The sequence below is a fragment of the Anastrepha obliqua genome, chromosome 4 (assembly GCF_027943255.1).
Source record: "Anastrepha obliqua isolate idAnaObli1 chromosome 4, idAnaObli1_1.0, whole genome shotgun sequence".
In the NCBI taxonomy this organism is placed as follows: domain Eukaryota; kingdom Metazoa; phylum Arthropoda; class Insecta; order Diptera; family Tephritidae; genus Anastrepha; species Anastrepha obliqua.
In genome coordinates, this window is record NC_072895.1 from 56,729,012 (window position 1) to 56,744,263 (window position 15,252).

General features: G+C 39.3%; 1 protein-coding gene across 1 annotated transcript in view; it reads right to left on the reverse strand.

Annotated features, from left to right (window-relative positions):
* The window catches only part of LOC129243830 (myotubularin-related protein 14), a 39,567-nt gene that overhangs the window by 8,175 nt on the left and 16,140 nt on the right, over window positions 1-15,252 (reverse strand). Inside the window, exon 2 of the mRNA XM_054881170.1 lies at window positions 1,737-2,557. Coding sequence (XP_054737145.1) covers window positions 1,737-2,557 — 821 coding nt within the window. The remainder of the gene's footprint in view (window positions 1-1,736; window positions 2,558-15,252) is intronic.

Genomic DNA, 15,252 nt, shown 5'->3' on the forward strand with positions numbered 1-15,252 from the left:
AGATGCGCGCGTAGTCCGTTACAAACTTTAAACGCGGTTTTCTCGAACCTTTTTTTTTAAAGTGCGTAGTCATTGGCATTTGAAAACTACTCAACCGATCCTTTTGAAATTTTGCACACATATTTTACATAATATATAAAAAACCTCCCCCCAACGTTTTTTTTTTCGCCATTTTTTTTTTACATTAAGGTGGTTTTACACCTACAAAATGGCGGCATTTTTCGTCAAAAATCACTTTTCACTTCAAACGACTACCAAATGGCTGAAAATGAAAATAAATCGTCAAAATAAACGTTGGGGGGAAGTTTAACTCATACTTTAACTAAATTATTCGATTTTTTTGATTTCAGATGATTCTACGCTGAGATATGCTGACTACTGCAAAATGTATTTTTGAAAAGACGTCTACGTAAATGTGCTCTCATTCGCTCATTTTGCAATATTTTTACATGAAAATTTTATCAAATCTTCTTGAAATGTTACTTTATAATATGCAACAACTTTTAATAAACTGACTTGAACCGTTTCGCTACAATAAATTCATGAAAAAAGTGTTTTTTTTAGCGTTTATCCCTTAGCCCCCCCTTAACCTTAAACGCAACTATAACAAAAGAATCATAGCTCACCGATAGCCAGCCAGCAATCAAGGCTCTCAACTCTTTCACAGTTACATCAAAGCAGGTGCTTGATAAGATGAATATCTTACGCCTGAACAACCAGATACGTGTCTTAAGGGTTCCATTGATCATATGAAATACTGAGAATGAAATGGCAGATAAATTAGCTAAGAAAGAGGCTATCCCCCCACTAATAGGCATAAAACCCTTTTGTTTCCTAGGAAAGGGTAACTTCTCCTCTTATATACAAGAACGGTAGGCCTTAGAAAAATTCTTTCGATGGCGCGGATCAAAAGAGAGAGAGGGGCGTTAGATGAGTTGGTTTAAAAGGACATGAGAATAGGTGGTTAGTGTCGAACGGGGTACCTTCATATGCCGGTCATATGATATGTTGAGTATGTCGGGTTCGATTCTAAATAGGTAGGAATATAATCTGCAACTATATCTGGACTGTGATTATGTCAATGTAATGCGGGTTCTATGAGGAAACTGATGATCTTCGCCCGGCATTCCCATAGTTCTACATATCGGAATGACTAGAGTGTTTTCCGAACAAGTGCTGCTGTCCGAGTAAACTAACCCTACTAAGTGCATTAAACCCCACTCTTTGCCTGTCCTCTCTAGAGCAACTCTATGCAGCAAGGTTACTTCAATTTTTTTTTCTCAGGATCGGGCGTCTATTCCTGCAGCGTTTGCCAAAAACAGATCCACTTCAACTCAACTTTGGTTAGATGCAACCAGAGCAACGGGTGATGCCAACTTAAGAGCTGCTTAGGTGCTTTGCAGTTCGTAAGATGGAATCACAAATTGTACTGATTGCATCCAACGGAAGCAAAGCAGCAGCTCTATTCAGCAGAAATAAACTTGCCTTGCTGAATGGAGCTGTTACAGTGACGATAAAGGAAGGGTGAGGTGCAGCGCACTAGACTGGGTGAGTTGACTAGGGTAGCAGCCCTTGGTCACGGAAACCCGAGTCAATCCGGTATGTACAACCGACTGCCATGGGAATTGGATTGTTTTTGAATTTATTGTGATTTCCATTCATCAACAGTTTTAGGTACAATTTAGTTTTTGACACAATGTTAACTCAAAATATTTTTATAAACTAAAAATACTTACGTCATAAAATATTTGACCTTCCGTTTTTCTACCATCAAATCAGCGATTGTGTTGACGTTAAGTGTATTTAGCAGCGAAACATCACTTTTGATTACTTCGCTATAGGAAAACTGTACCTTCGGATCGATGGTCAATGATGAATCCTCAGAAGCTTCAGAATTTTCATCGTAATTAGGACGTTGTTGTGCATCGGTACCACTACTTGATGTTATGCGATCGTAAGCGTAACGACTATAAGCTTCGTGCAGCACAGAAATTGTGGCCGAGCGACAAATTAATTTGCCACGAAAAAGGATGACTGGCACCACGAAACGTTGGCGGCAACGCGCATATCGAGCATATGTTATAAATTCGCGAATTTTGCTCACATCATACAAATCCTCATAAATGGTGCGCTGCATTTGAGTATGTGGCCGTGGAGGTTTCGCTGGAATGGAGACAAATGAACTTGTTGTACTACAGTCACTATCGCTGCCGAACGATATGTTAAGAATGTCATTATCAGCTGTAGCTTGTTGAAGCTCAAGGGGAGGTGATACCATAGCACGATTCGGACTGCCACTATTGGCTTTAGCTGTATTGCGTTTAGTTGGGCTAGACTTGACGCTTTTCGAGTCACCTTTAGGACTATTCCCATTTTCGAGATTACTATTCAGCACGTTCGAATTACTGCCTGCAGATGTGTCGTGGCCATGTTCGTATTCAGGTATAAATATGCGTGGGGGATAGCGTGTACTGTGTATGCCGCCAGTGTTATCTAAATCAATAACACTGTAATCAAGTTTCATAAGATATTCGCAGTTGTTCAAGGTAACCGCGTCCTGTGAAGAGAAAAAGTTATAAGCTTACTAAAAATTTATCAAATTTACTGCAACTTTATATGCAAACTGTGAACTTGTTTGGACATTTTAATAAGTAAACTTAAAGATATTTTTAGCCTATTTATTTAAGACAGGATCCACTTCGACCGCAGCAACAAATTGGGTGGCTACCGTAATGCATCCGGCTTTGTATTAAGATCAGCTTCCGCAAAGACGATCAGGATAACGTTTTTCAGTTTTGATAGCATAGAAATGAAGCAGGTTCACGAATGCCAATGCCTGTCGAGGGCGACCGATATTAGAAAGAACATTTTCTATCATTTGGTGTTCATGTCCGGATATTCGAGCCTGGGCACTTCCGAACGGTAGTAACGCACCAACCTATTCGGCTAAGGTGGAAAGCTCTTTATAAAAGTCGGCTTAAAACTGTAGTTCGCTATATTTGTGGAGCATCAAGACGCATACCGCAAATAGGAGGAGGGTCTCGGCCAAAAACCCTTAAAAGGGTGTAAGCGCTGGTTTATAATTTTTTTTTTTAATTTTAAGATTTTGTTTTAAGTTGCGGAATTATGAATGCCTCAATGAAAAATAGATAATTTTTTTTTAACAAAGCACGCATTTTTCCTTGCTAAGTGTTATACATACCTTCTGCTCAAATATGAACGAGACGTTATCAATAAAACGGTCCGCGGATAACATATGGCAAAAATAAATTTTTTGTTTTTTGGTAGGACTATTATAAGCTTATATGGCAAATTTCAGCGTGATATGTCACATAGTTTGTTTTCTGTGCTACTGTAAACAAATCAAGCTCGAGTGTGTTCTTCGAATTCTCTTTTATGACTTCAATTGTCTCAAAATATTTTCCACGGAGCGGCAACTTGAGCTTGGGAAACAGGAAAAAGTCACATGGAGCCATATCAGGCGAATACGGGGCTTGCGGAACGATATTAACATTATTTTTGTTCAAATAATCGCGAACAAGACGTGATGTGTGAGCTGGTGCATTATCGTGATGCAAGAACCCTGACTTGTTGTCCCACAATTCCTTCCTTTTAAGACGAATGTTCTCGCGCAAACGCTTTAAAACGTCTAAATAATATTCAGCGTTAACCGATTTTGCGCCTTGTGCGATTTTCAAGCACAATTTCCTTTACTTTTCCGATGTTTTCATCGTTTACTGATGTTGCTGGACTACGTTCATGAGGCAAGTTTTCAACCGATGTACGGCACTCTTTGAACGATTTGTACCACTGGAAAACACGTGCACGCGATAGAGCAGAGTCCCCATAGGTTGTCTGCAACATTTTTAAGGCGTCTGAATCCGATATTTTGTTGGAATAACAAAATTTCAAACAAATTCTTTGAATTTCCATCGTTAAATTCGAAGAACACACTCGAGCTTGACTTGTTTACAGTAGCACAGAAAACAAACTATGTGACATATCACGCTGAAATTTGCCATATAAGCTTATAATAGTCCTACCAAAAAACAAAAAATTTATTTTTGCCATATGTCATCCGCGAACCGTTTTATTGATACCGTCTCGTTCATATTTGAGCAGAAGGTATATATGTATTAGTTCGGTGACAATAAAGAAAGTTAAGGTTCACATAACACACTGCAGGGAACTCTCCAATGAAAGTAAGCAATAAATAGTGCCAGTATTTGAAGTCAAGCAAGCTTTTTGAGGGCCTGAAATGGATTAATATTTAAAAATTTGCCAGGCGGCAAGAGTTGGTTGCATACACATTCAAGTAAATATAAACCACACTTTCCAATCAGGGCGACAATAAACCCAATAAAACCAATGCCAAATCAACAAAAATACGCATACGTGGACTAGGAGCGAAAAATAAATAATGTGCATAAACCAGAAAACCAGTAACGCTGTCAATGAGGTCAATGAAATGTTGTTGACTTTGAGATGCGACAACATTCTGGATTGTAACAAACTTACATACAATGCAGCTAATCGCGTGGTAGACCGGCCGGTCGAATATTTTATATTTATAAACGCATATGGATATGTACATGCATTAGGGTGATATACATATATATTTATATAAAAATAGTATATTACTTTCGAAATTTATACAATAGATGTTTTGAAAACGCATTTTTTTCAGCAACACAGAATTGGAGCTAAGCGGGGGATGATGAGGAAAATCCAGCCTCATTTCAGAAGAAATACTGGATCATGATATTTGCTGACCGTGTAAGGTGAAATCACATATCAAACTCCATGAGGACCAAGTTGACACGCACCAACTATTCGTCGACTACAAGACAGCCTTTGATAGCCCGATTCGCGACCAACTATATCGCATAATGTCTGAGTTCGGTATCCGTGCTAAGCTGATGGGGCTGTGCAGAATGACGTTGAGCAGCCCACAAAGCTCCATCAAAATAGAAAAGGGCGAACCTTTTGATGACCCTTAAGGTTTCATACAAAATGACCCATTGTCATTGCAGAGTGTGGTTCGCAGGGCAGGGTAGAATAAAACGTCCAGCTCCTTGCATATTCTGAAGAGCATTCCAAGCGGGACATCTCCGCACCTTTTATGACTATTGAAAGGAGTCCGCACGATTGGGTCCGGCGGGAAACGAGGTCAAACCCAAAATGCTTGCGTCCTGCAGGGAGTCGCAATAGTAAAGACCTCTCTCGACGAACGAAAACAATAGTCTCAAGACGCTCATCAGCCCGGTGCTTCTCTATAGCGCTGAAGCCTGGACAGTTAAACAATCAGATGCAACCGCTCTTGCAGTTTTCGAGATTAAAGTATGTTACTTCGCAAGTTCTTTGGCCCTACTCGCGTAGATTACGGTTATCGCATTCGAATGAACCACGAGCTGTAGTATGAGCTTTACGGAGGTATTAACATAGTCATACTAGTCATCTTGCAGCGACTAAGATGGCTGAGTCATGTCGTTCGTATGGAGGGAACTGCTTAGGCGAAGAAGGTATTTGAGACGGTAATTGGCGGTCGATGGCGAAGAAGACGTCCTCGTGTCCGGTAGAAGGACCAAATAGAAGATGGTCTGGCTTCTTTTGGCTTAAAAAACCGGAAAAGGTGTGCGGAAAACAGAGGCACCTGACGAGATATTATTCGGCAGCCTGTATCTCGGTTACGTCCAATTAAGTAAATCACCGTTATATGGTAGGTGAGTGTGGTTAACGTTCGATTTCGACTATTTTTAACATAAACTTGCCGTGTATTAAGGTAAGTTGCGGAGTTTCGCAAAAACATTTAAATTTTTTCACGAGTTATAGCTTGTAAGATCAGACGGTTAGACGAATCAAAAGTGGCCGTGGTTTTATCCGATCTCCATGATATTTACGCCAGATAAATGAGGGGGGGGGAGAAATACGTATACCAAGTTAATACACACATTTATCCAAAAGTGGGTGTGAATTATATTAATTATTGTTCGAATTATCGTGCGCACGGGCACACAAGCGTGCGGGTATATGTAAATATGCAAATGCAGAAATAAACACTTTTACGAATTCGACAAGTTTTAGATCTACCCTCGTACTAAAGAAATATGACAATGTACAGCCGCTTTGCAAGATTGTAAACCAGAAAACGGCGTTTTTATGTACAGAAGAGCTTTTACTATAAGTTAAAAATAATGAAATAAGTAACCGGCAACAGTGATAATCAAATATTTCGAGCGTGTACTTTCGACTCGAATCTGTCTTTTCCGCGCAAACCATTAGCTCTACCAGCAAGCAAAAAATTAATATTATTTAATGCAACACATGCATTTGTACGTATGTTTTTGTGTATAAACGTATGTACTTTGCAATTCAGCATCGCACCGGTAAGCATCAAGTTCAACCGGTTTTAGTACTTAGGCAGCTGGTATGTCAAAAAAAAAAGCATACAATACGAGTATAAATTCCCCGAAGTACGAGACAGACAACGGTAAACAATGGTAGTGGCTGACACGTGTTGCATCCTACCGAACAGTATTTAATAATTTTCAATTACAACTTTCAATGTTGTGCACATAATGCAAAATAAATGACTACAACGAATTCAACAAGAATTCAAAATCAACACTGATGTATGTATGCATATGTGTACATATATACACACAAACATTAAAATCAAAACAATAATCAAAGCCCCACCCTGCCCTGTGGCGTGCATCTTTAGCGTAGCTAACTACTGTTGCAGCTGTTTCTGTTGCTGTTGCTTAGTAAGGCCATCGTCTCAAGTCTAACAAGCTAAAAATAACAAAAATGTGATATACATACATATGTACTTGTAAATATATACTTATAGATAGCCATCACACGCTGAACTCGGTATACTCATGCAACAAACAACTTTATTGATAGCACAACAACAGTTGAAGCGGCTGCCGGGGTGGGCCACGCCAACCAGCTCGAAAGCGGCGGCGGCGAATGCTGTTAATAGTTTTTTGTTTTTTTGTAAAGCACGACAACGACTAAATGACGCCGCTGCCGGCGCAACGTTCATTGTGCAAAGTATAAGGCAATAAAAATACGAGGAACCACTTCGCAAATAAAGCGAAAAAAGTAAAACACGTGAAAGAAATCGCTCAATACATTTAGACGTGCAAGGAAACTTATGGCACAGTGAATCGCACTTATGGGAAAATTTGTCAAAACTAAAAATAAAATCATTAATTCAATCCAATATTATTATCTGCTAGAGATAGGGAAAAAATTACCTGCATTTACTAAAGTAGTTGTTGCAGCAACATTACATTACATATATGTATGTATGTACTACATATTCTTGCCTAAGTCAGTGAGTCTGTTAACTATTGTTATCAAGGTCATCTAGCAAAAGACTCAGGAAACAAGTTACAATTAATAAATATATAAATTACAATAGCCGAAAGCCAATAGCCGATATAATGCAAGTTTTTGTTTCCACTGCTGGAAGACACTTATGCAGAGGTCAGATTATATTTGTTCGAAAAAATCGTAAAAAATTTGGTAGACATATTGCAACGTACCAGAGTAAGTTAAGAAACTTCTGAAAATTATAAGACAAGATGGTATCCCAAAGAAATGCACTTCAATTTTCACACTATTCTTACCTTTAAACCCGATTTTTTGCACAAAGAACGAAAATTAAAAAAGTCAATATTTACCGCTAGATACCGCGGGTTGTTGTTGTAAAATTATAAGAAACAAATTTTTGGGGAATGTTACTGAATTGATTGCCCTTGGTCGGATTTAAATTCGGTCCGTTCCGGTAACGTAAAACCAACTGTCGGCGGAATGCGTTGTCGTCTACCATAAGGTAGTTTAAAAGTGTCGTTTCGCTGCCGCGTTCTAGAATATACATAGGTAAAAAAGAGAAAATTCTATACATTTTTCAGTACCACTACGATTAAGACGAAAAGTCGAAGCAAAGCGATGGTTCCAACGATTCCATTCTGGTAATCATCCAGTCGAATCGGCATGTGAGCATTTATTCCATTAACCATAAATTGAATATTAATCAGAAAATCGGTTGGAATCATTTGTTAAAGAATAATTATAACTATCTTAATTTAATCGTACGTATAAAGCACCTATAAAGGTTGAAAACTTTTCAATTTACAAAATATTTGGATATTGAAAAACTATTCAGAAGATGAGTGGCGCCTTTGCCCCAATCGTTTGGCAGCTTCTAAAATTTGACAATATTCATTCGCAATTCCAACGAGTTTTTTTAACAATTCGTATAGTTATACAGCGAACTTTTTCTGGTGAATCAAAGTAGAAAAATAAAAACTAAAAGTAAGTGACGAGATATTATTTACATATTTACCTCGCCTTAGAAAGTTTAACCCATCACCAATGCCTATTATACAACTCTGCTGGACCAAGTTACCATTAGGGGCCGTCCATAAATTACGTGAGGTGTTTTTTTTAATTTTCTGACCCTCCCTCCCCCTCCCCCATCCCCCAATCTCACGTGAGATTTTTCAAAATGTTGGTTTCTTATGTAAACGCGTTGGATTGTTATTGTAAAAAGAAAAAAAAATTGCTTCGTGCTTTTATTTACGACTAGTTAAGACTAGTAATCAATATTGCTGAGAGTTATAAGTGTAATAAAAATTTAACAATCGTAACTACTGCGATTAAAAAAAGAATATCTACTCAAATTCAGTCAATGGAGAATCATGTGCGGTTTCAAGACAGACTATTGGGACCAACATGTCCATAAGATTTTCAGTAAAATCATCTGCTCCTTCAACTTCGTTCTGATCTAGCCACTCTAAGGCGTTGACACTTGCGCACAGTAACTCATTAGCTCGTCTTGTGACAATCCGTGAGGGTCGCACTTTGCGGAACATACGCGCTTGCTTAGCTGGTGCAATGTGAGCTGCTCGCCTCTGCTCTGGAGCTCTTGTGATAGATGCGAAGTAAATACCGCGTGTACTGCAACATCTTTTCTCTAAATCATCACGTATACTTGGGCAATAGAGATCATAAGGCGTGCTGATGAAGGCATTTAGCGGTTGAATCGGTAGGCGTATTAGAAATGGAGCAAATGACTTTGCGTCATGCTCTTTAAAGTCCGGAATTGTCAAACGTCCATCAACCTGAGTGATAGGGTATGAAGGTGGCAGAAAACGGTCGTGAAGAATCATATGCAGATCCGTGTGTCCGTGTGTCGCTGCCACTCAGCTCGTACGCTCTTGTTCATCGAGTCGCGCGTTCGGCTGATAGTGGCGCGAAAACAAACGACGGGCTACATTGTACAGTAAATTCAGATTAAATTGAGCTATTTGGTATAAAACAAATATGGTGGTTTGACAGTAGTAATGTATAACGACGAAGTATGAATGAAATTATTTTCTTTCGAACGAATTAGTGGATGATCTTAATCATACTACGATTACGCTTAAGATTAAATCTTAAGCATGTACAATCTGGATAATGGACCAAAATAGTATTTTTTTTTTTTTTGTTTCAATCAGAAAAAAAATTGCCTGATATTTACCGAGACCCCCCCTCTCTCCAACGTAAGATTAGATGAGATTTGACTCGACCCCTTCCCCCCTTAAACATCTCACGTAATTTATGGACGCCCCCTTAGCTTAAAGCAAAAATTACAATATCTGGCGAAGAAGAAAGTTTGTTTCCACCAGCACAAACGTGATGGCGCACGAGTCTACAGGTTGTAAACTGCTCTCTTATCCAGCACATTCTCCAGATTTGGTCTCCAGTGGCTATTCACTGTTTAGAAATATGAGAAAATGGTTCGCTTATGAGATATGGGGTCAAATGAAAAGAGCAGGGATGAGACCATGTCTATTTCGCGCAAATCGAGGGGCGATTCAAAAATTTTGGAGAAATAACACAGGTCAACAACGTTTAGTTCTAGGAAAGTGTAGGGTCATTTTCGAAGTAATTTTTTGCGTATAATCCGAATCCGGGGTTTAAATTGCTCTATCACGTCAGGATTTTGAGATATCCTAACCTAAAAGTGCAAAAACGCTGTTTTTGCCAATTTTTGAGGTTATGTAGCTACGCAGATTTTGCTCTTCATCTTCATAAAAAAATAAACATAGTATTTTAAAGTATAAGTCTTCCTCTTTTAAATGCCGTTGAGTTTGCTTAAATATCTTTATTTTTCACTGAGATATCGCATTTTGAAGTTTCCATGTTTGTGAATTTTTCGATATTCGAAAATCGATTGAGATAACATGAGACGTGATACGGTCGATTACATAGTCACACAAAAAAAACATGGAGACTTCAGTCAGTGAAAAATAAAGATATTTAAGCAAACTCAACGGCATTTAAAAGAGGAAGACTTATACTTTAAAATACTATGTTTATTTTTTTATGAAGATGAGGAGCAAAATCTGCGTAGCTACATAACCTCAAAAATGGGCAAAAACAGCGTTTTTTGCACTTTTAGGTTAGGATATCTCAAAGTCCTGACGTGATAGAGCAATTTAAACCCCGGATTCGGATTCTACGCAAAAAATTACTTCGGAAATGACACTACACTTTTACAGAACATTCCGAACCCATTTTCTTGCAGACCTGTGTAATTAATTGAATGCATTGAACGAAGGCTATGTTGAAAAGCAAACTTTTTTTTTTGCCAAATAGAGTGTTCCGTTAACTTATACATATAAAGCGCCCGCTATTGACTTCACATTAACTACGATACCTATCCGGGCGTGCATAAATTAACTTGACAATCAGCTGAACAATGTCTAAATGCATAGAAACATTCATTATTATACGCATCATATGATATTATTATACCCACTGTGCATTTTGATTTTATTACAAGCAAATGCAATAAAATATATGCACATGCACTAATGTATATGTAGATATGAATGCTGAGAGACGTCATTCAGTGAGACGTCATCGCCGACAAAGAATAATCATCGCTACACAAATCACAAACAAATCCAATGACACCACACCACTACACAACCACGCAACCACGCAACTAAATGACAAACCGACCGGCAGATGCCAAAGCAACACAAGCTTACGACGATCTCTTCCCTCCAATTGAATGCAAATTCTCCAACTGCTTATATTTGCTTTTGCTGCATTGCGTTGCAGTGCCTCGTCTCAGGCGAACAATGCAGCGCTGTTGTAGTTATCGTGCTGCCATATAGCGACCCACTGCCACGTTTTATTCGAAATGAGCATGCTACGATCGCTTCTGGGTGCCTGATACCACGTCTGAGCGATAGTCCGCAGCAATATGCGCGCACTACTCGCCTCATATGGGTGTTGTTGGCTGTTTCACAGGACTGCGCTGAGTTTAGTAGTTTTGATAGTTTTGCTCAAGTATCAAGCACAGGTCGGTTGGCTGGCTGGCCTGATTCACTGGTTAGCTGTTTATTGCTTTGCCCACTCTACATAATTGTATGGTATTTACATACCCACTATGCAGTTACCGATAGCCGGCATTCATCGGCACACCAACCCAAAAGCAGAAAAGCAGTTTGAAGAAAGAAAATATGTAAAAGAGTACCACTGCTGCTGCTGCTGCTGCTGCTGCTTCAAAGTCGTTGATTGTGTAAAACCCGGATTTTAAAGACTTTTCAACTGCTGGGTAAACAGCAGCAGCAGACGCGTGCGCTCGCAGCCATAATATTGCTTGGATGGGCAGCTTACTGGCATATAGCTCCGTTTAGACTCGATGCTGCCAGCTTGATATAATTGCTGAATGCCACTGAGCGTAGCCCACACCCACCCAGCCGCTGTCTCAACAGCACAGTTCCAAAGAGGGGCAGCAGTTGTAAGTAGTAGCTATAGCTGATATGGCCGTGGCGTTGTGGTTGCTGCCGAGCTGCATTGTGAGTTGGTCAGATTCTCAACTCATTTTTATTCATTTCTGTCGCTTTGATGTTGTGACGCTGAGAGTTGTCGACACAAATTTGAAAAAAAAACATCACCGATGCAGTTCATTTGAAGTCATTGTCGGTTTTATATTCGTTTCCTTACATGTAGCCATGAATGAAATATAAATGTAGATACTTTGTACGAGTACAGGCATACGTTACTTATTGATGGCCAAAATTGTTATGCACCAAACCGGTTTAAGCTTTTTTTGAATTCTGTTTCGTCTATGCACTCATTTTTTTTTTCATTTTTTTTTTTGCCAGTGCAGTAATCATTGGAAATACGGGATCATGTAGATGTGCTTAAGATAAATTCCAATTTTCAAGCATTTGGCTATAACTGGTAGTAGACTCACTTACATAATTGACTTGGAGCTACTAAGCGGATGTGTATTAATAAAAACATAAACCCGTGTGTAATATATAAAACAAGCACGTGTATATATTATTATATAGCTATAGATGTATATATGTACATATGGTAAAAAACTTATACTAACATACTTAATGAAATGCCATACAATATATCAGTGCATTGACCCCACCTCGCATGCATTCAGACTGTTGGTTCATGCACATAGCATTAATTTTAAGTATCGGGTGTTCTTTTACTGCATGAGAACTATCGATATCAAAAACTATGGTTTGACAACTGAGAATCGAAGGTTAGGCAAGTCATCATGAATCGTTCATCGCCAGAACAACGCTTCCGAATTGTGGAAATTTACGTTGAACAATATAAATTTATTCACGCAGTTCATAGAGCACTGGCGACATCACCGGTCCTTATTACTTTAATGAGCAAGGAGTTGGCATTACGGTGAATGGTGAGCGCTATCGTGCCATGCTGACTAAATTTTTGTTCGCACAAATTAATCAGCTATATATTGGCGAAATTTACAATAATTCCACCAAAACCACGCAACTTGCCATACAGCGCAATTAACAATCGATTCAATGCTATATTCAAGCCACCATTGCCGCCATTTGGACAGATTTATTGGAAAAAGTAGTAAAAAATTGGACTGATTGAACAAACCATGCAACAATACAGCCGGGGCGGACATACTATGTCGGTTATCATATTCAAAAAATAAACGCCCTGATTATTTATCTACCAGATTATAATAAAAACAAAATTCTAACAATATTTCTGTTTTGTACTTATACAGGGTGGGCCATATAGCGTTTGCTTTTTGAACCATCTATTTTTTGAGAATGGTAACACAAATGACATGTCAAATGTGTTCATAATTTACTTAAAGGTTTGACATTTACGAAATGGGACGCTATACGCTTAAACAAAATTGGGAAATATTGAAAACCTATTTCCAAAGTGGTGAGTCTTTTTCTTCTTTTCTGATTTTCACATCGTTTGGTGCGGTTTTTGGTCTGGGGGCATAATCGGGCCATTTTTTTTCGAAAATGAGCGAGGAGCCGCGGTTACAGTAAATGGCGAGCATTACCGTGACATGCTCAACGAGTTGTTTCCAAAAATTGAAGAGGATGACATGGAAGACATTTGGTTTCAACAGGACGGTGCAACTTGTCACACTGCCAAAGTTACACTCGAACTTTTGGCTGCCGTTTTTGAAAACCGAATAATCAGCCGAAATTCCGATATCAATTGGCCGCCTCGGAGCTGTGATTTAAGCCCATTGGACTATTTTTTGTGGGGAGCCGTTAAGGACAAATGCTATGCGAACCATCCAGAGACGATTGAGGCTGTAAAACACGGAATCGAAGTTGCCATTCATGAAATTGGAGCCCAAACAATCGAAAATGTGCTTAAAATTGGATTGATCGAATGGCCTACTGTAAAGCCAGTCGTGGCAGTCATTTGAACGATATTATTTTTCATTCATAAATGACAATGTTCAATCTTCAAAATAAATAAAAAAGTTTGAAAAAAAATATTGATTAGTTTTTTTTTTATAGCCGATTCAAAAAGCAAATTTTACATGGCCCACCCTATATGTATGTATTTATGTACATGATATATTTGCCAACTCTTGAACGGCGATTAACGTGGGGCAAAACCTAATATATACATTTTTCGTCAACGGCTCTGCCCATTTTCAGCGAAGAATCGCTCGGAAATAGGAATAAGGTGTATCCAACGTTGGTACTTCTGAAGAGAATTTGAAGTGGTGTGAGCCTCAAGAATTAAATAAGGTCTATCATGCTGATGCGAAGAGGGCACGATGCAGCTGAAGTTTTTCGATTGCCATGGGTTGTGGTTGGATTCCGAAAACGACATTCGACGACATTCAAACGGGCGAAAGTTCATAAAGGTGGTATGGAACACTCGGTGGATGTCGTTGATAGCTTATCTGTATGATGTGAAGTCCATTGGCTGTTCGGCATGCTTCCGGCTCTCGTTAGTCTGTTGATGGAGATGCCTTCGGACGTACCTAGGATGTGGCTCAGCCTTCAGCAAGTGGCTACTGAAGTAGTTCTTACGGTAACACCCCAGAAGGAACTACTTGCTAGGCATGGTGTTATGCTCCTTAACAGTGAGCATTTACGCCTCGCTAGGAAGATGTTGGATAGGCGACATTAGAAGATAGCCTCTAGATTTCCTGAGAACAGTATTTTGGCATGTCTATAGCTTCATCCACTGCGTTACACTGGTTACGACGGCCGATTGGCTTTGTCCCAAGTACTACCAGATAGAGACTTCAAAACCTTGTTGCGATTCTGGATCTTAGCAGCGATCGCAGTTGCGTGCGATAAAAAGTAGAACAAATCATCGAAAGTTGCACACTGTAACTTTGGATTGTATACAGTGGGACTTGGTTTGTTGTTGTAGGCCTGTAAACCCTGTCAGTGCAATGTACATCACCGGTCGTGTTCATCTAGTTCATGTAGCGGTAGGCCCGGGAAACTTGCTGTTTCGATAGGTTGGGTCCAAAGGAAGAGGGGTGTTAGATGAGTGGGTTTGATGAGGCATGTGAAAATGTGATTAGCAGTAGCCGGTTCTACGTTACCGGAATGACTCGGGTTTTTCCCGACCAAGGGCTGTCGCCCCAGTAAACTAGCCCTATCTGGTGAACCTAAGATACGGAATTAGTTTGTCATCAACTTTCGCGCGCAATGGCAGTTTGACCTCTTTGATCCAAGTCGTAAATAAGATATAAGATCAAGGAAATTGGTTCTGGGGGCTGCGGTTGCTTGTTTTAAGAATTATGTTTCATGTCCACAATGGGCTTCCAATCCGGGACCAACCAAGTTATACTCGTATACTTATATATATGTATAACTGGCGCTTACACACTTTTTGGATCTTTGGCCGACCTCCTCCTCCTCTTTGTGGCGTGAGTTTTGGGCGACT